The sequence below is a fragment of the Staurois parvus genome, unplaced genomic scaffold (assembly GCF_062004578.1).
Source record: "Staurois parvus isolate SC_StPar_1 unplaced genomic scaffold, SC_StPar_1.0 ptg000460l, whole genome shotgun sequence".
Taxonomy (NCBI): domain Eukaryota; kingdom Metazoa; phylum Chordata; class Amphibia; order Anura; family Ranidae; genus Staurois; species Staurois parvus.
In genome coordinates, this window is record NW_028318256.1 from 2,143,284 (window position 1) to 2,168,162 (window position 24,879).

At 39.4% G+C, this 24,879-nt stretch overlaps 1 protein-coding gene across 2 annotated transcripts in view; it reads right to left on the reverse strand.

Annotated features, from left to right (window-relative positions):
- Positions 1-631: 631 nt before the first annotated feature.
- ELF2 (E74 like ETS transcription factor 2) overlaps positions 632-24,879 on the reverse strand; it is a 141,613-nt gene continuing 117,365 nt past the window's right edge. For both annotated transcript variants that reach the window (XM_089688917.1, XM_089688918.1), the window contains 6 exons: positions 17,474-17,587; positions 12,961-13,134; positions 11,894-11,980; positions 9,226-9,418; positions 7,179-7,508; positions 632-2,494 (listed from right to left, as the gene is read on the reverse strand). In XM_089688917.1, coding sequence (XP_089545043.1) covers positions 1,870-2,494; positions 7,179-7,508; positions 9,226-9,418; positions 11,894-11,980; positions 12,961-13,134; positions 17,474-17,587 — 1,523 coding nt within the window. In that variant the 3' untranslated portion in view covers positions 632-1,869. The remainder of the gene's footprint in view (positions 2,495-7,178; positions 7,509-9,225; positions 9,419-11,893; positions 11,981-12,960; positions 13,135-17,473; positions 17,588-24,879) is intronic.

Consider the following 24,879-nt stretch of genomic DNA (forward strand, 5'->3'; position numbering starts at 1 on the left):
GTGTCCAATAACCTGGTACACACCTATAAGCATGGTGTAAGAATATTCTGCCTTTGTCCATAGATATAAATTAAGATAGAGATTAAGACAGATATTATTACTTGTAGTTTTCTTTTCAGGTTGTGGGCATGGAAAACCTGAAGCGCCTTTATAGAGTCACCACCACAGGCTCAGGAAATTCTACACATAGGTGCCTTCACAGATCACACTGCTCAAGAGAACACTGTAGTGCTGGCTACAAGTCACTTTCAGTCAAGCAATGCATAGGAGGTGCAGATGGCATGGACCTGGGTTGAAAACATGGAAGCTATCAGGGGCAATTTGTGACCCAGCTGCCTGTATCTCCCTAGAAGAGTTCAGAGGAGGCTAACACTACTACAACTACACTGAAGCCATGTGGTTAGTGTTGTCATCCTATGACAAAGCCCACAGAAACTGGCAACATGAACAGGTAAATACTACCAACAAGAGAAGAAGAAAAAAAAAAAAGAAGTGCAATACTGTATATAGCAATAAAAAGGGAGCTATTTATGAACTTCAGTTTGTGGGTGACATAGACTTTAAGGCTGGGGAAATGTATGTATACAAGACACAGAAAAGATGATGCTCAGTAAGGAAAAATGAGACACAGTGAAATTCATTTCTATATTGCAGTAAAATCTACTTGAATACACTTTGAAACAAGAGTACAACAAAATAGAATATACTTCAAATGTTGAATATACAAACTATTGTAGTTCATTCTGAACACTGGTACTTTAACTCCAAACCCTCCCTAAAGTGTCCCCATCATAACTTCAACTAACAAAATAGCAGGCTCCAAACATCTTGCTCTCAAAAATAAAAATAATGAACTCATGCGTGCAGTGACCTTTTCAAACAGATAGCAAAAATTGAAATGTATGCATGAATTGTGTGTGACAAAAGCATGTTACCCTAAAAGACCTGCTTGCCTGCTGCTGTTGTGCCCCCAATCTCACCCCTCTCTCGCATGAAAGGCGCTCAAATATGCTTACAGACCATCTCAGCCACAAAGATAAAAAAAAAAAGTCAGACTTTTATCTACCATATAAAATATGTTACAGTTAATTCTATGCCAATACTGTGCTAGGTACAAGATTTTCCTCCATATTTTCTATAATATATTTATATATAAAAAGATTGCTTTACACAAAACAAGCCATTAGCTTATTTCAAGGAAAAAAAAAATAAAACTGACTCAGTCTAAGGCTTCCATATGAAATCTGCTTTCTATCAACCCAAATCTCATTTGCACTTTTCGTTTCACAAACTTAAAAACGGGAGTCTCTCATCTCTCTGCATGCGCTGCGTTTCACATACTTGCCTTGCAGAGGTTTCAACATAGCACCGGTCAAGAGAGGGCTATTTGTACACAGTGGTATAAATTGCTGGTATTAAAAAGAAAATTATATGTATTGTATATATAAAGCAATAATAATAATAAAAAAAGGAATTTAGAAAATAAAAGTCAAAATTTACAATTGCCACATTGACCTAATCTTGAGTTTCTACTTTGGGAAAACAAACAGCCACTCTGAAAAGTAATATTAGTGTTCCACTTTTTACTTAATGTAACCTAAAAAATATATATATTTATGTATTAATGAACGCTTTGGTCCCTTTTAGTTTTTGTTTTCCTTAGCTGTAATTTTATGTGTTGTTAGAGGCATCATTCCATCAGCGTGTGGACAAAAACTCCAGTAAAATGTTCATTTCCTTTAAACTCCGCATATACACATTGTCTGTCTTGCTTTAAAGTCTCACAGGACTCGAACCTCCTCCCTTCCCTCCAGAAAATAATGTTTATTTTATTGTCAGTTTGACCCAAAACACAACGGGAGGAATGTCTCATTTATCACACACCACCGTCCCTTCTTGTTTGACAGTCACTGGCAAGGTAAGACCAGAAGGAGCACTAACAACCACCACATGCGTTACTGTTTTGCCTGCATCTGCCTGTTTGTCATCTTTCATCAATTGAAATGTTTTCAATTCTCCGTCCTGCCTGCTCACCACTATGTCTGGCTTCATGTCTGGTCCTTTAATAAGGGTGCTGATGACCCGTGGTGGTGTCTGGCAACGAGCTTGTTGCGCTGGCAATGCTAGTCTCATAACAGGAGTGCCATGGGCAATTGACACAGGAGTAAGTGCTCTGACAGTCAGTGGGGTGCCCACTAGATTCAAGCCCGCTGTACCACTTAGGTTAGGCTTTGTTTGCAGGTGACACTGGGTGAGCTGAGTAGTCGGGATGGTAATTATTTTGGCAGGCTGCACCGTGAACTTGTCACTTTCCGTGGAAGATGGCATCATAGTAGGTATTGTCTGGATGACAACCTTCGGTGCTGTAGCACTTGTGGGGCTGCTGTTCGCTATCAAAGGGGTTCCAGGGTTCATGGACTGGACGGCCAATGTAGATATCTTCTGTCCTAGGGAAGTCATCACGACAGGCACTTGCATTGCAACACGGACAGTCCTGTTACAAACAAAAATATATAGTGTGTGAGCAAAAACAGAAAAGAAAACAAAAAGTTTAAAATATGAACAGTATTATTTAGCAGTGCCAATATGTCAATCGTATCTAATTTCTGTAGAATCCCTACTGAATCCATGTTAAATTACATGCTACCGATTTTTAGACTTACAACCTTAGCAATACATTTTTCATACAGTTTATGATGTGAAACTCTAGGGACAAACGATTTAGACAGCTTATAGCAGGCCTATCATTAAAACCCATCTCAAGGAATTAGAAAAATATCTACTCTTGCAGTGACGCCTCTCTGCACTGCAAGGGTTAAATGCTCATTATGTCTAGGGACAGAAGAATAGACATTAAAACCTATCCTATCCCCTGCGCCTCAAAAGGCACAGTCTGTGGGAGGTCCCCCAGCTTTATCACTCACAATGCATGGCCATTAACCCTTCACTGTATGTTCACTGTACCCGTCACGAGCATGCAATCATGGCCATGAGAAGCTTACACAGGAGATTGCGGTGGACCAGCCACACCAATGGAGACCCTGTGGCAAAGCAGAGTAAGGTAGGTATTTATTCAAAGCACAAGTGACCCCGCTGCTAAGATATCTGTTGTGCCTGAAGTTAATCTTTAAAATACAGAAGGTACAATGACAGCATTAAAGTATATAAAGCCAAAACAATTTTTAATTTTGGATAGGGAAGGGAATAGTTTAAACTTTTTTTATCTGTGCCCAATTGGAAAGATTTCTCTACACTTTGTCCTATAAATATAAAAACAGAACCCCCCCTACCCCCCCCCCCCCTGCTATTAGTACTCTATAAAAACAATAAAATCAGTAAAATAAGTCAAACTGAATCAGGAAAGCAGCTGCCACCCAATTGTGCAATCATTCCACTGTGTTAATGGATCAATATCAAATACTGGTGAAGCGCTTTTTAACATGCAAGTGGAATTTTAACTTTATTGCTTTCTTGTGGAAATAAACTAGCGGTCTGCACTATTGGATGTTTCTTTGCTTCCATTCATATATCTATTCCTGGGGGATCGCTAATGACTGGGTGACTGATGAAAAGGACTATAGTATCAAATGTAAAAGAAAAGTGCAATTGATCATCCTTTTGCAGTGCAGTCTAGGATATAAGGTGAGGAGATACGCATGAGGTGTGGTGAAAGGCACGGTGGTGTTTATTCAAGCTGAATGAAGTCAGATTGCTGTTCTGACAAGAATTGATATATCAACTGAGGATTACATAAAGTTTGGTTGGTGCATGGGACTCTTATATTGGACAAAACTTTTTTTTCTTTAAGAGCTATTTATGTTTTTTTTTGCACATTCACAAAATTATACTGAATACTGGGGATTTGTTTATAATAAAGGGTTATGGCATAAGGATATGATATTTGCTTTATGTCATGTCATATTGGAAGCGCTTCACCAGTATTTGATATAGACTTTCTGTCCTATAGGCACAGGAGACATTTACAGGAAAACTCTCCAACAGGAGAGAAAATGTTCCCTTAAGACAGCAGTTACCCAAACAGGGGTTAGAAAAAAACAAAACAAAAAACAAAACCACATTTTAGCTTTAGATACAATTTAATACTATTTAGAAAAAAAAAAGGAACCTCTTTCTTGCAATTAGTACACGGTCTCTAACTATCAATCATTACTGAAGTGAATCTACCTTTCTCAGTTAGTATTGAGATTAAAAAAAAAAAAAGACCAAAAAAGCTGCCACACCTATACACAGAAGTTTTTAACCATTTGCCCTCCAGAGAATTTACCCCCCTTCCTGACCAGGAAATTTGTTGCATTATGGCGCAGCGTTCCTTTAACTGACAATTGTGTGGTCATGCAACGCTGCACTCAAATTAAATTTACATCTTTTATCCCCACAAATTGAGCTTTCGGTGGTATTTGATCGCCTGTACGTTTTTACATTTTTGCGCTATAAGCAAAAAAAGGGCAATAATTTTGAGGAAAAAAAAAAAAAAAAAAGACAACATTTTGGACTTTTTGCTATTAAACATGTCCAGTAAAAAAAATTTAAAAATCAAAAATTTCGTCATACATTTAGGTTGAAATGTATTTTGCTACGTCAATACGTGTAACTTAAATCGGTTTATGTGAAAGTTATAGCGTTTACAAATGGCGGTATAGATACTGGGATTTTTTTTTCCTACTAGTAATAGCGGCAATCAGCGACTTTTAGGGGGACTGCGGTGGGCATTTTGACACGGGGGGGGGGGGAACTAACTTGGTGTCACCAACATCCCCAGTGACACCAATACAGTGATCAGCGCTAAAAAACAGCACGGATATTGTACTAATGACAGTAGGCAGGAAGGGGTTAATGTGAGGGGCAATCAAATGGTTAATTGTGCGTAGGGAGTGTTTTACTGGGGGGTGCTTCACTGTAAGCACACTGATCAGGATGGCAGTGTGCCCGAGCTGACAGGGAAGACTGTTTGTAAACAAAAGAGTCTTCCTCCCAAACGGTGCTCGTCAATAAATCACTGGGCGCCGGCGGGTAATCACAGGCCAGGACCCGGTGATTGACATCCACGGTCGTAATGGCGGCGCAGCTAGGGCTCTCTCGCGCGCGCCCCCTACCAGGAAATGCAAAATCGTGTGTGTGTCTGTGTGTATACACACACACACACATACATACATATATATATATACATATATATATATATATATATACACACACACATACATACACATACACACACACACGTGATTTTGCGCACCTGTGCCGCCGTTTAGCAGTATATATACACACTCATCCATCGTAACCGGCTAAAAAGGGTTTTAAAAAACCCTTGCAGTGTGATCCCAATTTTGGAAGCACTCTCTTTTTGGATAGGCAGAAGCATCTAGACCAGCAATAGGCAAACTACGGCCCGGCGGACCTTTTAATCCGGCCCGCGGAGCGCGATGCATTGACTGTCAGGATGTGTGTAGGCGGGGCAGCGTGACGAACGTGAGGGGAGCTAGGCTCCTCTCACAGTCCGCCCTGAAGACCGGAACGGCGCGGGAACACGGCGAGAGGAACGCGCGGAGCAAAGGTAAGTAAATTGACACAGGGGGGACGTGGCTTACTACTTGGGGGGGAATAGTACTATGAGGGATGAATTACTATATGGGGGATGAATTACTATATGGGGGATGAATTACTATATGGGGGATGAATTACTATGGGGGATGAATTACTATGGGGGAATATTACTATACTTACTATGGATAACACATACACATCATTCATCTACTCTTGGTCCGGCCCCCGGGTCCAATATATGAACCCATTGCGGCCCTCAAGTCAAAAAGTTTGCCCACCCCTGATCTAGACTTATACTTATAGGCATGTAGAAGCATTTTTGGACCAAACAATGTAGAAAACCATTTGTGGATAACCGACAAAATGGCCGCGGCGACACTTCCGGTCTGCGTGCGTGCGTCTTGACGTCACTCCCCCAGGTCCCCCCGCGGCCATTTTGTCGGTTATTCACACTTGGTTTTCTACATTGTTTGGTGGAACTTGCCTAGAGCTATGTCTGGAGCTGAAATGTCTATGTTTTAAATGTAAGTGATTATTAAATTTATCCCTATGCTTTGAATATCAGTCCTGAGACCATTCTTATCTTTCTGAGGACCTTGGAAAAATGCCTTTGAAGAGAGTATGGAGGATTTCTGATCCATAGTATTGTTAAAGCTTTTCAATACTCACAGAAGGTAATAGTATTTAGTACTATTGTGTGCTAGTTGATGGTGTGCACAGAGTTGCAGTGACCACTGAGTGTTCACAGTTTGATTTGTGTGATTATGCACACTATAAGAAAGCATTTTTGATTTGAATAATTTATTCATTATATAAATATATATATATTTTTTGCACTAAATTGAGAGTTGCACTGGGTGATTACTTTAGTTTATTATGGTAATGTACTAGATTTCGTATCTTTTTATTTTGAGGTTCTTACTGGATGGAATAGGAGTCAATCCTTTTATTTGATGAAAAAGTTTGAAAATTTGGGACTTTTTGGACATTGTAATTTTTTTGGACACTTTTGGTTTTTTGGACTTTTGTGATCTTTATTGAACACTTTGTTTTAATTTAGTTTATTTTATTTATTGTATTATCACAAAAAGGTTATATATAATAAAATTAATATTGTGGTCAGTGAAATGAACACCCAAGCATTTGACATGCGTAAACACGTTTACAAGCGTCAATCATTTTTTCTGCCAAAATGCTGAGGAAAGGCATCTAGGAGAGATGGAAAACCGTATGCATGAGGTCATATGTCAGTCATGCTTTTGTAGTTCACAGATAAATTAAAGCTCAGATTATAGTTGTTGGATGACAGCTGATGACAGTTGTTGTAAATGGCTTTCAATATGGGCCATAAGCAGTATAGTTTTTGATTGCTCAATTCCAGACATTACCAACAGGTGTGTAAGAAGTGGTGCACTCGAACTGTGCCATTTGCCCTACAATGCATGCATTTCAATACAAAAACAAAATACAAAAAAAAAATTAACGTATGGCTAGGATAGCACAGAAAATTATAAAACCAAAAGGAAGGGTGTGCCCTGGAAAATTATCAGTCCATGTGGAGCAACTTTTTCACAAGAACAAAAAAGAATGGCCAACAGCAGAATTTAAAGACTGACCTCTGCGTCGGGGTTGGTGTTGTGCTGGTAGGAGAATTAGGAGATGCCTCGTATCCAGGAGAAGCCAAGCTGACGAATCGAGGCTTCCTGGGTGAGTTCTGCTGGGTAGGGATTTTTTCCAGCCGAGACGGCATTGTCATTTTAAGAATTCCATCAGTGGGCATAGATACACGTTCTAGAGACTTGTCGTCTGCAGAAGACACCAGCTCTTCCACACAGGATTCAGTCTTCTCATCTTCTATAACCACTATGTTCTTGGGCATCTCCTTGAATTGGTACACCAGTCGCTGACCTTCCACCTTTGCTAGAATCCCTCTTTGATAGTAATACCTACAAAAATACAGAAAAATATCTATACTTTAGAGCTTTCATTAAATATACAAAAAACATGTAATGAAAAAAAAAAAATCTACCTTTTTTAGTCGATATAAATTACACCTTAAGCTGGGGGGGGGGGGGAAACAAAAAAAACAAAACTGCTAGCAGGCAGGCTTCTGTCGCAGAACTGACCATATCTCTTCAGCAATGAAAGCTTTTGCATAGCAAGTCACTGAAGATACCATGCTCAGTGTACAATCTCAACAAGTTTTTGTCAGGGAATGAATTAACTCATGAGCATATGAGCAGGAGTTACATCATTCTATTCCAGTAACCAAAGATGGTTGCTAAACTTGGAAGAAGACTGGGTGAAGTTGTCAGCGGTGTAGATGAAGCTTGCGGATGTAGTTTCACTGGTGTGAAGGCATGTACTGTAGACTTTTTTTTTTACTGTGCTAAATCTAGAGTTTTAGAAATATTTAAATACATAAAGGATTTCCAGAGCACTATGAGTTATCTGAAGAGATAGCACAGCCGATTTATATGTTGCTCGTTTTCTGATTAAAAACTCACACTTCGCCATCTAATAAAGGTTAGTCAATGCTGTGATGACTAAAATGACCAAAGGCTTTTGAGTTGAGAGCATTACAATGTGTCAGTTGTAAAAACTGGACGGTCCACCTGCTGGAGGAATAGAAGACTGCATACTATACACAAGAAATATTTCATGTTTGCTTGATAAATACAAAATAGCATTTTTTGACTGGGCAATAAATAAAATCTGTACAAATCTGCTGTATGTAGATAAAAGAAAGCCGGCAGAAATAATACAGGGCTTGCGCATCTTCATGGTCATGACTAAGGCTACACGCTGAAAAACGTAAGGCCTGTATTAGTTTGTACCACACCTGGATTAATAAACGTATTTATTGCAGAAGATCGAGCAGCTGGATTTCTTTCATGTTTGCTCAGGTGCTAACAGGACACACTACAAGCCAGTGCACTGACCACTCACTACCTCGGGAAATTACAAGTGTTTTCTACTATACAAAGCTGTTGTATGTTTCCTTTAATGTTTATTGACTGATAAACGCTTACAAGCTGATCTCTGGGTTTCTTGAGACTTTAAATAGTTTATCTGGACCGAGCCGGTCCAAACAATTTCCTTCACAAAGTGCTGCACTGACTAAACACTGAATGTAGCTCCAACTACATACAGTACACAGTTCTGTTTTCGGGCTGTCTTTCTGTCTCACACCTGGAACAAAACAGTCAGTCTGGGAGGCACTCAGCCAATCATAGGCAGCTGAGCTGAGTGGAAGAGCGTGACATCAGCCTGCCTCTCCGTTTCAGCCAATCAGAAGATCTGTATTGATTCACAGAATACAAAGCTGCATATGAATGGATGAGCGCCCCTCGGACAGACTTTGTTTTGTTCCTGATATGAGACAGAAAGAGTAGCTGAAGCTACATACAGTGCCTACAGCTAGTGCAGCTCTTTGTAAAGGAAATAGTTTATTTGAACCAGCTTTGTCCAAACGAACTAAGTCACAGGAAACCTGGAGATTAGCTTTAAAATAAGCTCTGAGTAGAAAATTACTTAGATTCATGATTATTATTAATCCTGGTTTGTAATCACTTTGTAGTATTATAGCGGACAAGAATGTTCTTTTTACAACAAATGTGACACACAAGATGTTAAAAAGCTACAGCCTGCTTGCTCAGTTACCTTAAGGCTCGTCCCATAGTCTCATAATTCATGTCAGGTTTGTTCTTGTGTTTCCCCCAAAGTTTTGAAACAGCTTTAGAGTCCACCAGCTTAAAGATGCCCTTCTCCCTTTGCGTCCACTTGATATATCTAGGGCAAGTGTTCTTATCCTGCAGAAGGTCTAACAGGAACTCCCAGAGATAAGTTGTATTTCCTAAAAGGAACACATTAAAATATGAATTGTAGTTATAATCACTAAAAAATAAATAAATAAATATGTCCAACATAAAGAAAATAAAAATATTTTTAGGTTTTTTGTGCAATTATTTTTCTTTCAAATTCACATCCGAATTTTGCATACAACCGTCACAAACTAAAAACCACGTTTTTGTTTTGCAGTAAAGCAAGGATGTTAGAATTTCTGTCAGTGGCCTGCTTTAAGATACCCCAAGGGACAAACAAAAACCTGAGAGAGGTTCTCACCAATCCCCACCCTACCCAAAAAAAAAAAAAAATAGTTTTGCTAAGAGCTTCACCTAAGTGAAACATTACATTATGTGACTGCAATCAGTAAACTAGACAGACCTAGTGACCCAAGAAGTCAAAATATACAGCTTTTAAAACGGATTAGTTTTAAGTGGACAAAACATAGGAATATCACAGTGAATAACGCACAAAACTATGCACAACATAACCCCCTAATGGCTGTATTTAAGGATATTGGGCTGGTACACTTTATTTAGAGAATACTACATGTTCTGTCAAGCATAGTATAATGCAACTGAAACCAAACGATCCCAATGCTGGGCATAGAGATAAGTGAAGGAAAGATGGCCTCCACTCATCTCTATGCCCTTGGAGGACCGGAGTGACATCAGTTCCGGCACCTCGTGAACAAGGACGTTGTTTTTTTATTTTAAAGCACTAGATCAATGCTTTTGCTGATCTAATGCGTTACCTTGTAGAGGAGAGATGTGGGGGTCTTATTGACCCCAATATCTCTCCATAAAGAGGACCTGTCACTGCTTATTTCTATCACAAGGAATGCATGCATTCCTTGTGATAGGAATAAAAGTGATTACAATTTTTTTTTTTAAAAGGGACATTGTAAAAATAAATAAATTGAAGGAAAAAAAAAAAAAAAAAAAAAAAAAAAAAAAAAAAAAAAAAAAAAAAAAGGGTTTAAAGTGCCCCCCGTCCTCGCATGTAGTGGTAAATGCATACGTAGGCCACGCCCACATATGTAAACTGTGTTCAAACCACACGTGAGGTATCACCACGAACGTAAGAGCAATAATTCTAGCACTACACCTCCTCTGTAACTTTACAATGGTAACCTGTAGAAATGTTTAAAGTGTCACCCATGGAGATTTTTAAGCACCAGAGTTTGACGCCATTCTACGAGCGTTTGCAATTCAAAGAATGACATGTTGGGTATCTATTTACTCAGTGTAACATCATCTTTCTTAGATTGTAAGCTACAAGGAGCAGGGCCCTCCTAACACTCTTGTATTGAACTGTATTGTTGCAGTTTTGTCTCCCTTTATATTGTAAAGCGCTGAGCAAACGGTTGGCGCTATATAAATCCTGTATTATAGTAATAATAATCTTTCATATTTTACAAAAATATCGGAGGTATATATTGTGTTTTCTTTAATCATTAAAGCGTATTTTTTTTCAAAAAAAATTGCATTTGAAAAATATATTAATTTAAAAAAGAAAAAAATGTCCATTTCGGTTTTTGGCTAAGTTAATCCTGAATTTTCGGTTTTGGTGCACCACTAGCGGAAACTAGTTTAAAGGATAAGTTCACCTTTTGCACAAAAAAAATAAATGCACTTAAAAAAAAAAAAGCACATTTATTGTTAATTATTTTTTCTGCACGAGCCTGTAAAACATTGCACCAGTGATCAGCAGATCCCTGGTGCCATGTAGGTCTCCTGCAGATCTGTCAGTATATCTGCTTGCTCATACAAGAGGTATATACGGACAGGAAAAATTAATGAACTACCACGGTGCTCCACAGCGACGTGGTAGTTCATTGAAAACTACAAGCCAATAGCTAGGCTGCCAGGACTTGCAGTTAGTTCAATTATTTGTGGAACTCTGAATGAATGATGCAGCTGTGTTGGCGGAATGCCTCATGGCCATGCTATTTTCAAATCCGACAGATAATAGGGGGAACTTCTCCCCGTACTTTAGTCATGGCAGGGGAATAAAATAAAAAATAAAAAATTGGGCAGTGGCTGCAGCATTGTGAACATGTTACATGTTCCACCCTAAAAAATGGGTGGAACATGTAACATGTTCCCAAAAGTGAACTTATCCTTTGAAAAAAATATAAAAAGATAACAATCACCCATGAACAGCTATTTAACCATACAACTAAATAGTATGAGGGAAGAATAGACTGAAAAAGAAAAAAAAAAAAAAAAAAACACGACTTGTTTTATGCATTTGGCATCACAATATTTCAATTTGTCACCTGGAATCTTTATCTACTTCAGTAAGTATGATAATCCAAGTGTGTAGGAGTAAAAAGGGTGTAGAAAATATTCTGATTGCCAGATAAAAGGTATTTAAAATAACTTAATACTGTCACATTTATTAAATTTATGCTCATGGAATATTCAGTAATAGGTCTGGTCTCAAATAACTGATACCGATAGGGAGAGAGATTGTATATTACCTTTGCCTTCTCTTGGTTTCTTCTTTATACCCAAATCTGGGGAGCCATTGGCAAATGTGGGCTGCTGCACCTTTGGTTTGCGACCAGCTGTACAATGGGACATAAAATGTCACATGTAAATAAGTTTCAAACAACAACAACAAAAAAAATCAATTCTAAAACTATTTTTTTGTATGCAAGTTTAAGGGTCCATGCACACTGAAGAAAAAGAAAAAGAAAAAAAAAAAAAAAAAAAAAAAAAAAAAAAAAAAGACAGTGCTTTCAGCACAAAAAAAGGGAAATAAAACCCACTCATTTTGAGCATTTTTGTACTAGCATTTAGAGTTTTTTTTTTCTATGCTGGAAAACTGTTCTCAAAAATGCAAAACAGAAGGGGTTTTTTTTTGCTTCTAATCGCCGAGCTTAAAATATGCCTCTACACGTCCTAATGTGCATAGAGACATAGGATAACATTAGTTGCTTCTACAGGCAAACACTAAACTCCTCTAGAAGCAGCGTTTTTTTTAAAGCTAATATGCATGGACCCTAACGAGGTACTAAATCCTTTACAATTACCTTTAAATTGCTGCTGCTCTCGAATGTGTGACACTTAAGTGGACCTTGCACCAAAAGTGCAAGGTTTGATTAACTTTTATAATGAAAACAGTGTTGTAATTTTCAAAACTCAAAAATATACTCATGACTGTATATGCAAAGCATAGGCGAGTGCAATGGCACTGATCTTCCAGCAAATTCTTAAGCTGGACACACACTATAGGTTTTTTTTGTTTTTTTTTTGGGATTCAACCTAGCCGGCTGAACAAAAAAGAAAACAGAGATTCCCACACGAACGCTAGCGATGTTAGTTAGGTGATCTCCCCCGCTGTGCCTTTGTGTTCTGACAGGTGACTTCCATGGCTGCATTGCTGGTAAGCATTCACGATTAGTTCTGAATACTTGTAACCCGCTCCCCTATTTATCTTATTACAGTTTTCCTGTTAAAATGCATATTAAACCTTTCACAAGAGAAATAAAAATAACAGTCTTTTGGACAACATGGTTTAGAGGAGACAGAAAACAAATACTACCTTTCTTTTTTTTCATTGGCTCTCCAAGCTCAAGAGATATTGGAATGGGAGAAGCATCCATTGGTTCAGAGTCTTCAGTGGACACTTCCACCACAGTTTCTGTAATAACATCGGGCCTCATGGCAGCATGGATGAATTCTGGGGTAGACACACATGGCGGAACATATACTTCCACTGTAGAGAAATAAAAGTTTTTGAACATTTTTTCATCGAAAATATTCTTTTAATGTTAAACAATGTACCCAACTGCCTAACCTGCTTTAAGAAGCCTACTGTATCTCACAAAACCCATGCGAGTGGCATGTGAGTGTGGCAATTCCCCGGCTCCTACTTTGCATAGTAGTTTTAGCCCAACCTATATTTTGGCCTGCACAAAGCAATCCAGTCAATGTTACCAACCACTGGACAACATGAAAAATTATAAAGAAGAACCAGGTAATGCAAAACAGCCAAATTCTTACTTGCATTTTCTAACTTGTACATTAAAAGAGAAAAGCAGCCACGTTGTTATTGGCAAGACAGCCACTTCCTCACATGTTGTTCAGTTAAGTACTGGACTTTTGTACATTTCAAATACCGTTCAAGGGATTCCATCATTTAATGTCTGGAAAGGTGTTTTTATGGATAGTAAAGTATAACTAAAAAGGAAAAAAAAAATTTTTCTTTTTAGATTGTATAGATTAAAGATGGGTTAGAACCACTGTCAAGATTTTTACTGCCTATTAGTGAGCGTCACCCTATTTGTCCTGTTTACGGTTCTCACTGACAGTGAACTAAAATCCTACATACATTTTGTATGGTCACTAGAAAAGGAATAGAGAGAGGGGAAATCTTTCAGTGGAGACACTAGTTCTGGTGACAACCAGGGATTCCCTCACTTCCTGTTTTGGTTATGGCACAAGAAGTGAAGGTAAAACTCCCCAATGGGACACATGGCAAAAAGGCAGTGGTTAAATCTTCCCTGACTGTGTCCAAAACTGAAAAAAAAAAAAAAAAAATGTATCTTCTTTTCTAAAGTTTTACTGAAATTGTTTGTTACTTGCACACTGTTCTGCGTTTCCAAGACAGTAAACCCATGTTATCCAATTAGCTCAGGACCTTTAGAAGACAAAGTGCTTTGATATTTTTTCTTAACCAATAGCTTTTCTACCGTTAGAAATCTATATTTGTACAGCTATCTATAAATAGATTAAAGATCAACTCACTGTGCTGCACTACAAATGAGCACATGTACATGTAATAGGCAAAAAAACACGCTACAAAAACTGTAGCTGCTGACTTTTAAAAAATAGCCATTTACCTGTCCCTTGATACAGCTGTGTGTTCACCGCAGCCAGGTTTACCAGCTGTCCTCGGTCCTCATTAGCTTGCGGCTTCACAGCCAGGTGCCCACTGCGCATGCACGAGCAGTGCTATGATTTGTGAATGGTCCTGCAGTCTACAAGGCCTGTCATGTGTCCCAGAAGATTGCGGGTGGGGGTGGAGGAGAACGTGCTTCCAATCACCTAGGCGGTCGGAGCAGGTACCCGCTCCCCAAAGGTGCCAATCCTTAAAGCAAAGCTCCACCCAAAAGGGGAAATTCCGCTTTAAGTTGATCACTTTCACATAAATAAGAATACAAATGTTAGTATGAATAAAGATTGCATTTAATAGCAAAACAATTTACACTAGCTGGGATATTTGTCTTGAGTTTTTTTTCAATTTCAATAGTGCATGGCCCAGCATGAAGAAAACTTATCTGAAAAAACAAGAAAAATGCGACACGGTTTCTCACAATCTGAAAAGATAATGGGAAGTTTGCCGTAAAGGTGTGCAGTGTTTTCAGAGTACCAGTGTAATAGATGCAGCAGCTGCCTACCCCCTTGCTGCGTGCAACAGATCTTCCAAATGTTATGTGGACAATCAACAGGCTGTTCAGAAACATGATCCTTTGCCAAGCAGGGCAGAGAGTAGAAGCGCTTCAAACAAGTCTGTTCAAAGAATCCTGGCAGCATAATCACAATCTGTACCTGCCATTAAGCATTCTATATATATCACCTACTCCAGAAGGTACATTCATAAAACTGTGCCACCACATTGTGAACAATGTAACTATGCCAAACAAACAAAAGCTCTTTTCACTGCGAGTACACAAGTGAAATCTTGTCCAAAGAGAACAAAACATGCACCAAAGCCCAGGATTACATAAAGGAATATATACTAAAATACAATAATCTGCTTGATTGATGGGATGATTTTTTTTTCCCTTTTTTAAATTACAACCTTGTCATGTAATATTAAAAAATGCACAACTACTTAATCCCAATATATTTTTTTCATACCGAAACAATTAAAAACAAAACTTCTATAACTAAACATTCACCTAAAAAAGAAAAAAAACAGAATGCAAATGTATTAATCCATATCGGAATCTATCTTTCAGGTACAATCACTAGAAAACAAACCATCCTGAAATCTTATTGGTGGATGGTCTATGCTTTCAGAAATATATCATGTTTGGGGGTTTTATGTAATTTTTAGGTCTAAAAGTATTTTTTTTTTTTTAAACGTGTACAAAAAAACAGCAAAAACAGCTCTGGCAACGAAAGGGATAAAGGATAAGCCAGACACTCCCCTTTCCTGACAAGCACCCAATCGGTGCTCATTACACTGGAAGGTCTCTCCCCTCCCTGCTAGTCCCCGGGTGCGGTGCTGGAGACAGGCAGGGAGGGGAGGAAGAGATAAACAGCGCAATGTTAAAATTATTAAATGCAATAAAAGCCCCTTTTGTTTTTAAAAGCCCCAGACACTCCTAAAAGCACCTCAGATTTAAATACAGTTTTGGTTCAAATGTATTTTTTTTTAACTGGACAAGTAGATTATCATGAGGGACAAGTAGATTGAGGGACAAGTAGATTGAGGCACAGATTTAGTCCCTGGACAAGTAGTTTTTAAAAAAATTTCCACACCCCTGAGACAGGCATAGTACAGTGGAGCTCTTACTTAGTCGCCACTGGATGCAATATATATTTAAAAAAAAAACCCATATAAAAAAAAAAAAAAAAAAAGGCCTGATAATGTTACTTGATGGCTAGGGGATGACCATCAAAAATAAGATACATGAGCAATAAATACATGTAAAATGTCTGATGCTACATCTGTCCCCTGCTGCTGAGTACTCAGTTCTCAGCCTTCAGTTAGCAGACAGCCAGGGACGGTCAGTCACCAGCATTCTGCGCTGCCCCTCTAACACTCACTGGAGCACCAGGCTGTGGAGCAGCGGCTGACTCAGGCTCTCAGCAGCTAACTGAGAAGCTGAGCCAGCTGCCGTTCCAGGCATCTGGGTGGATCCAGACCATATGGTTGGGATCTTTTCAGAGCCTGGACCAGCTTTGTGACGTCAGCTTTAGACTGCTGTTGGCTGAAAACAGGTCACAGAAGTGCAGAACGAACTACACTCCTGTGATCCATAGAAGTACGACTTTAGCTTTACTTCTCCTTTAAGTCATTGTTGCAGCAGTTATCTGAATTATTTCTAATTTAAAGGGTAACTCCAATTTTGTGGGTTGAAAAAAAAAATTGATATTGTAATTGAATTAGGGGGTCTGAGAAAGGCAGGAGCGGAGTAGTGTATACAGTGGCTGTCACTATAGGTCTGTGCCAGTTTTTAAATGTAATTACCGGCTTTTTTTTTTTTATTCACTATAGCTCTCAGAATTAGCTGTCACTTTCCCCCCAACTAAAAGAAACAAAGTTTCCTTTTAGTTTCTTTCCCAGAGTTAAAAGAGAAAAAAAAAAAGTTTCCTTTTAGTTTTTTTTCCCCAGATAAAAGAAAAAGTTTCCTTGAACTCAGGGAAAGTCACAGCTCCTACAAAGAGGACCTGTCACTCATATGCTATCACATAGGGGACTACTGGTCCCCTATGTGATAGCAATAAAATCATAAGTTTAAAAAAAGAAAAAAAAATCTGCACGAAAGTAGAAAAAAAAATAGATAAAAGCAAATATACAAATACTGACGAAAGTGCAATGTGCAATGGACATCACGGCGTGCAGGCCCCTTAAACGCATTTCGTGCGATAGCACTTCCTCAGAAAGGTATGGCATCTGGTGAGTGCGTATTTCTTCTATTTTTCACCAGACCACTGGATCAAGAAGTCACAATCAACTCCTGTATAGAATCACTTGTCACGAATTGTCACCATTTTATTAATGTATCATTTTACTTTTATCCGGACTGGAGTATACATTGATTATAATATATCCTATTGGAGTTCTTTATTGGATTTTATTGGAATACTTTATTCGAGCACTTCCACTAGAGTATATACCTTTTAGCGCTGCACTTTTATATTATCTACAGATAAAATATGTTTGGGCATTTTAACTAATTTCAGCAAAAAAATAATTTTTACATGTAGGAGAGAAATTTTGGAATTGGCCTGGTAGGGAAGTAAAAGTAGGTACTGTATTAAATATAAAAACTGTAGATCGCTACTATTTTAAGTGTATGCTAGGGAACAGTGCATAATACCTGGGCTCCTAGAGTCTCGGAGAATTGTGGGAGACTCCATGTGTAGCAAAGCCTCTGCTGCCTCGATCGTCTTGTCTGTGCAATGCACATTGCTGCTGTGTACAGATGCTTCAACTGTGAAAAAACAAAAAACACAAAACCATGAAAAAAAAAACATGGCCAATACAAATGAGTGACTGCAATGCATTCTGGGCTATAGTTTTATGACTACAACCATAAAATCAATGTAGGCGCTTTCATTTACTTAAAATACATCAACCACTTATTTTGCTTTTTCTACTGGTTTAACACACACACACCTTTTCCATGCAATTTTAATTTTCCACAAACTGAATAAGCTGCTTAGAAAGTAGTTGCCCAGATGACACTTATTCCACACCAACCAAGCGTAGGTGATTCTAGCCAATCAGGTTGCTAACAGTACAAAATATGTGGATGCTTCCTCTTCGAAAACATTTTTCCTTCTCCATAGTGTACCCAAGTGCTAGTCTCAGTGATTATAACAACAGGTGCTCCAGAAACTAGGTAAAATATTGTAGAATTGGGTAAACCAATCAAGCTGGAATCAGTGGATACACTTTAGACTAGGCAAAGGTTTTTCTTTGGTGGCACCAAACATCTGGCCATGCACCCATTTACCAACATCAGTCATGAACCAGAAGCCACATTTTGTTTTATTTTGCTGAGCCAGAAAAGACACTGAAGTGCAAAACTGCTTTGAGGCTACATGTATGTCTTCATGCAAAACACTATGCTTGCTGATCATGTCACACTCTCCACCTCAGCCAATCAGAGGAAGCGCTGTATTCATTCACAGAATACTAAGATGCCTATGAATGGCTGAGCACCACTCACACGGACTCTGCATTGTTCCTGGTGTGAGACAAGAAGGCTCTGTCTCAAAGCTGGAACCCAGCACTGTGTACTGTATGTACCTAAAACTACATGCAGTGCATACAGTGCTTCCAGACACTGCAGCACTTAGTGAAGGAAAACATGGAAATCAGCTTTAAAAAGGACAAAACCTACAGCAAGGGAAGCCATGCCATAAATAATGGAATAATTGCATATACAGTCCTGAATTCTTTAAGTCTCGAACTGATTTATTTTTTTTTTAAATTGCAACTTTTAGGTGGATAAGTGGATGTAGACTTGCTTCTTTCTCTGTTAAAAATATATAATTTACATTGTAAATAAACAAAGCAAAGTGCTGTTTGAAAAGCATTTGAAATAGCCAAATTCAACTTAATAGTTTAACTTCAAAGAGAGGCTACCTAATATTCAATCCACAACTTCCTTTTCATCCAAAAAACTGGTTGTTGTTTGGCTACTATTCAAAGATGACTTGTATATGTTACATACTGTAAAAGCGATTGATCGATAATCCATAAAGAATTGGGAGCAACATGCAGTATACTGGCCACATACTCTGCCAAGTATTTTCGTGTCCCTAAGCCACAGCAGCACCTGCTGCTCCACATCCCACTCATGAAGCAAGGTGTCATCTCCAATTGCTCTTGCCATTTATGGGAATGTGCTCACAGCTGATCCATTCCAAGTCCGCAGCCAGCAGTGTCTGAGCCTATCTTTAGGTGACCCTTTCTTCTGCATTCTGCACAAGAGAAGGGAACAGCAAGAATTCGAAGACCATCCTACATCAGTTTACAGGGAGGATTATATAAAATCTACACCTTGCCCTCTCAGGCTGCCACAAGACCCAGGAACAGTTGATTGTCATTGACTGCCTAAAGTTAATTTTGGGTATCCTCTAGACAAGCTTATAATATTTGTAAATGGCTGTAGTACTTTTTTTGCATAAGATAAGCAGCTTTTGGCACCCCTAAGTGGGTATTAAACAACATGTAAAACTAGCCAAATATAGTATATATTTGCAGATACTGATGTGCTGGGACACAATTCTTCAATGACTAACAGCAATGCGCATGATTTTCTGCAACACAATAAACCAGGGCTTGACAAAATTTGCTTTGGATCTAGAAGCCAGCTAAAAGTTAGGAGCCAATTTTTTTTGACTAACAGGGCTTTATTTTCGGAGATGGCAGATCTTGAATTTGCGCATAGAGGAGACTGAAGCTGGGTATACTGTTGGGAATGAGGTATTTGATATGTGTGAAGTGTTGTGGTGTGTGGGCTGGACTCTGCTTGCCTCCAGCGCTGCACGTGGAGGCTGGCGGGGATTAGGAGGGGTGGGCAACGGTGCACACAGATTGGCTGGTGCCGGGGGAGAGGGGAGTGTGAGCAAGCCTATCCACACAGCGGCGGAGAGTCTGCTGGGAGAGGGGGCGGAGGGTTCATGGTGGTGCCAGTGTGTGGAGAGTGAGAGAGAAACTTTGGTTCTACTGTGGGTAAGCAGCAGAGCTGGAGTTTTTGTTTGGATGTCAGAGCTGTATCGGCTGCCTAATGCTGTATGTCTGGGGCATTGGGGGTTGCTTGTGCCTGGTGCCGGCAGTGAGTGGGCTAGTCTCCCTTTTCTATATACACCCTGTCCCAGATCCACCGTGTTCCCATGGGAGAAGAGCAGAGTTTAGCGGCTCCCCCAGGTAAAGCATACAAACATATAGCCCAGGCAGCTCCTCCTCTCTGTCCTCCACCGGAACACCTCCATCACACCCAGCTCCTGCTGGGAGTACTGCCAGTCGGAGGCCACATGGAGGGGAAGGGGATAAGGGGGGCACACAGCCCCTCCTCAGCTGAGGCTTGACCTTTAGCCACTGACCACTCCGTCTCCCACACCAGGTGAGGTCCAAGGGGAGGAAGGCCAGCTTGGAATCGATGTGGCTCAGGCATGGTGGGCAGCAGAGGAGCCAACACAGATCCCTTAGAGAAATGCCATTCATCCTCGGACCCGGCTCAGGCATTGGGGGAGGGGATAGCAGCCCCTTGACAGCTGGACATCAGACTCCCACCCGGCCTACTGCCTGCTTCTGGGGAAACCATGAAGATCAGCCAGGTGGAGAGATAAGGATCAACTGTCTGGTGCCCAGAGCTGCATGTCAAGGGAGTCAGGAAAGGGAAGTTGCTGGCAGCAGTCCAGATACCAGGATGCAATTTCTGGTCATCATGGTGACCTGGGATTTGTCGAGTCCTGCAATAGACTAAAAACCATTTTAGGTTAGTACTCCTGTCTTTGCCAGCAACTCTCCACTGATAAGATCGTTAAGAGAACACTCACCTGCTCTTCAACAATGTTGCTTCCCTTCTCAAATTGTTCCATTGCTACTCCCTCACTGAAGAATTACCATTTTGCAGCTCTTGGCCAGTAAGGCAGTGATATAATGGCGGCGTGAGTGTTCTCTCTAGCGATACTGTTGCTGGTTAGTTGCTGTCAATGACAGCATCGCTTGTGTGACACGGTTTTTAGAAATGTGCCCACCCACAAGGAAATTTCTTAAAAGACGAGGTAAACTTCCTGTGAGATTATGACCCTTACAATCACAAGTGCCGTTTATTACTAAATACTAGCAATGAAGACACAGCCAAATAATTGCAAGCAATGCTTAAAAAGATCCAGTCAGTCTCCATATTTGTTTTGGACCTTGAATCAGAGTTCAGCAAGAAACATATCAGTCTCTAAAAAAAGTTTACCTAAATTTCCATACAAAAAGAGCCATTATTACTCCTCTGTCCGGTAGCCTGTGTCTCCTACCCTTCTTCCATTCTACCACTGCAGCCTCCACCAGACTCAAAAGTATTTGACACTTCCAGAAGTGTCAGATACCTGCGTCCCCCACTACATGCTAAGATTCCTTCATCTAAACACTAGGTCACTGCCGAATCCTGCAATGATGTAAGAGGAAGAAGGCATAGAACATGGCTGGGAAACAGGCATCTTGACACACTTTTTACAGTTTTCGTTTTAAAAACTGGCAGGGTCTCTAGAATTAGCATCTGACAAAACTGGTTTTCTTTATTCAAAGTTAAATACAATTGGAAAGAAGATTTAGGGTGCTTCTAATCATAATTAATGAAACATATTGCCATTTTGACAATGAAGATAAAAGTTTGTCTACAACCACTGCTTGGAGATTTCTGCCAGTCATTACTATAAAGTTAGATCAAATATAGTGCACTATGATGATATAAAATATTAACTGAAATACCTAGTCTGACGTCATCCCCCAGGGGTTTTCGTTTGATGTATTTCATTAAGAGAGGTTTGTTACTTGCATAAATGGACCAGGCTCTATAGGTTGTAAAGATTTTTATATATCTGCATATAAAAGGAGGTCTTGGTCCCCTTTACCGACAGAGATGTAAACCTTTTTGAATTAGACTGAATTACCCTGAGGAGATTCCCGACTCATTACTTGGGCTTAGTAGACCCAAAGTGTTTCCTCTTAAAGAAATGCAAGAATAAAAATCTGCTGAGAAAAAAAAATGGTAAATCTCAGAAGGTGTGTCCCCTAGAATATTGTCTGTTATTTATACTTTCATTGAGCACATATAGTACAGCTTTCACTAAACTAAAAGCAATAATATGAGCACAAGATTCAAGTGCCAGGTCAAGTTGTAAGAAGAACTGTGCCAGGAAAATTAATGTACAGCAGTGAAAGTGTTACTGGAAGCAACTAGGAACCATGGGTAACCCTGGGAATCTGAAAGAGAGCACTGAATATATCCCACTTGCAAAAGGACAATAAGCAGTTAAGGCTTTTACAAAGAGCGGCCACATTTGGAAGACTGCCAAGAATATGCAAGCCTGCTCTCAGCAATCAGTCACTAGTAGGTGTTTCTATGGATATCACTATGCCAGAAACATACTGAGGAGAGCAGGAGTCATGAATGCGCTAATAAAGGCAGCTTAAAGTAAAATCTAACATGTCTTTTTATTAAATATGTATGTAAAACTCACATGGGATTTGTATTTTCTGACAAAAATACTATAGCTGCAGAAGCCATAGTACTAAAGCAACCTGTGACCCTTCACACATGAATTACAACTGCTGGAAAGTAACACTACTAGCGGACACAAAAATAAACCCAAATCTGAAGCTGTATGTACAGAGCTGCCACATAAAAAAATCCAATCTGTATATATAACTGGATTGTACAAATGTAAATCAGGCAATCAATGGGGGATGTGCCAGCGTCTATGTCAGAGATGTTTTTTTAAACTGAAAGCTTAGCACAGGTTTAATGTAAGTCACTCTCCTGCTGTGACACAAGTGTGGAGGAAAGTGACCCTCTCCCACAACACACTGCATGAAGAATTTTGGTCACTCTCCTTACAATTGTGTCAATTCTCATTTAAACACACACCTCATCAGACTGAAGCCATGGGTACACTAGCATATAGTGGCACAGTATCCTGGTTCCTAATAAATTTCCAGCAATCTTAAGGGATAAACGTGAGCTGTACATCTTTACTATAGGTTAAAAATCACTGCGATACGGTGAACAGTATATACAGAAGGACCCATAAAAGTTGCTTGACTTCCTAATTGTGTTCAGGAGTCTAACTCCACAACGGTTCTCAAGTACTGCTGAAGATGAGCTATACCACAGCGCCAACATGGAGAGTCATACAGCAAAAAGTGCAACTGTGCAAGGAGCAAAAGGTAAACATTCAAAATACAATTTTTACTAGGATGGCTTCATTGAAACATGAGATATTATGATAAGCATTTTGCTCCTTCCACTGTTCACTCTGTAAAGTGATTGGTATATTGTGACTCAATACTTGAGGAATTTTGAGATGACAAAAAGGTTCACATGCAGCACACTGAAATCAGTGAGGCACGATTGTAAAAACTGTTAACTGTGCTCACCAGATCTAGCAAAGCTCTTTCATATGAATGAGGTTTCCATTAACAGTAATATTTCCTCCATTTTTCATTTATATGACAGTACCAGTCATCAAGATGATGCTTCCTGGTTCATGAAATCCACATCTGCACATTACTCAGTCTCTAAAATGTTACTGTAATTTCAAAATTAAACTGTCAATATTTTGCTATTCACAGCTTTTATTATAACAAATTGATGTCTTGAAGACACTTGTTCATGCACTTCCTGTTATGGTGTGACAACACTGTTCCTGTTTCCCAAATGCTCTCCATCAGGAAAAGTCCACCTTGACCCACACTGAGCAAAGAGAAGCAGCTGCCACTGGGACAAGAAGAGTGCATCTGCCAAGAGCTTGGAGGAATCCAGCAGCACCAAGACAAACAAAGAAAATAAAACCATATTTTCAAAGAAAAAAAAAAAGATACAAAAATAGTTAATGATACACACAGTCCTGTTGGGGTCTGCATGTATATCAGAGAAATAAGGGGTAACCATTTCTGAAAATGTTAGTTTCCGTTATTCTGACGCTCTGGTTTGATTGCTCTGTGTCAGTGAACTGGAAGTATACAGATCAGGATAGTCAGAGTCAAGTAAGAAGTCCTTAGTGATATGTTTCAGGCCAGAAACTCAAAATATTGAATCAGCAGGAGAGTTGGGCAATTAGCATTTTCAGTAGCAGATGTCAGTAATGACAACCTTGGTTTCTCTCAAAACAGATACGATTTTCACAAGACTTAAGAAATAGCTTTCATATGGACAATCTTGGACTCAAAACCACCTGTTTCTTAAGGTGGAAATTCACTCAATCAACTCTATTTTGCAAGCATTAGTAAATGGATATTAAAGTAAAGCAGATTTGTTTTTTACATTTCTTCAGTTACTTCCTTTTACAGGCATACATCCCAGGAGTCTTCAGGGGGAGGAGGGGTTTTCTCAGCTAAGCACACCCTCCTGTCTGCATTCTTAAGCTAAGGGCAGATGGATTCCAGGAAGTAATGCTAAATTAATCATCTGCCTTTTCTCAAGGTGATCAGGTCAGAAATGCTATGAGGGTGTTTTTAAATTGATTTCTCAGCAAAACAAAGCATGGAGACATGGATGGGTGGGGGAGTTTGCTTTAAATACTAAAAATGAATTAGAGGTTTTTGGTTTGTGGTGCTCAGGTGCAGTGTAGTTCTGCTTTAAGATCACTACCTAATGCCTGAAGGTTGCCAGCCTGTCTGTGCAAACCGAAAGCTTAAAACAGACCTGTGTTTTGCCCAGGTTCACATAACTGCTGTTCTCCCATTTTAATAATCTTCCTTTTGCACCCCTGCCACTCTATTTGATCACAAGGAACAAAGAGAGGTAGCCGTATATTGCAACTTAGACCCTGGTTCACATCAATACAACTTTTCATGCTATTTGAAAGTTTCAAATAGCATGATAAATCGCACCCTATTGTTGGTAATGAAACCGTTCAAAATTGGTGCAACTTTGCGGTGCCACCCCAATTTGAGAAAAAGGTTCCTGATCCATTTTTTGCAATTTGAGGTACAACTTGCATAGACATCTATGCATGGAGTCACACAGATGCAATCGAAGTTTCACCTGAAATC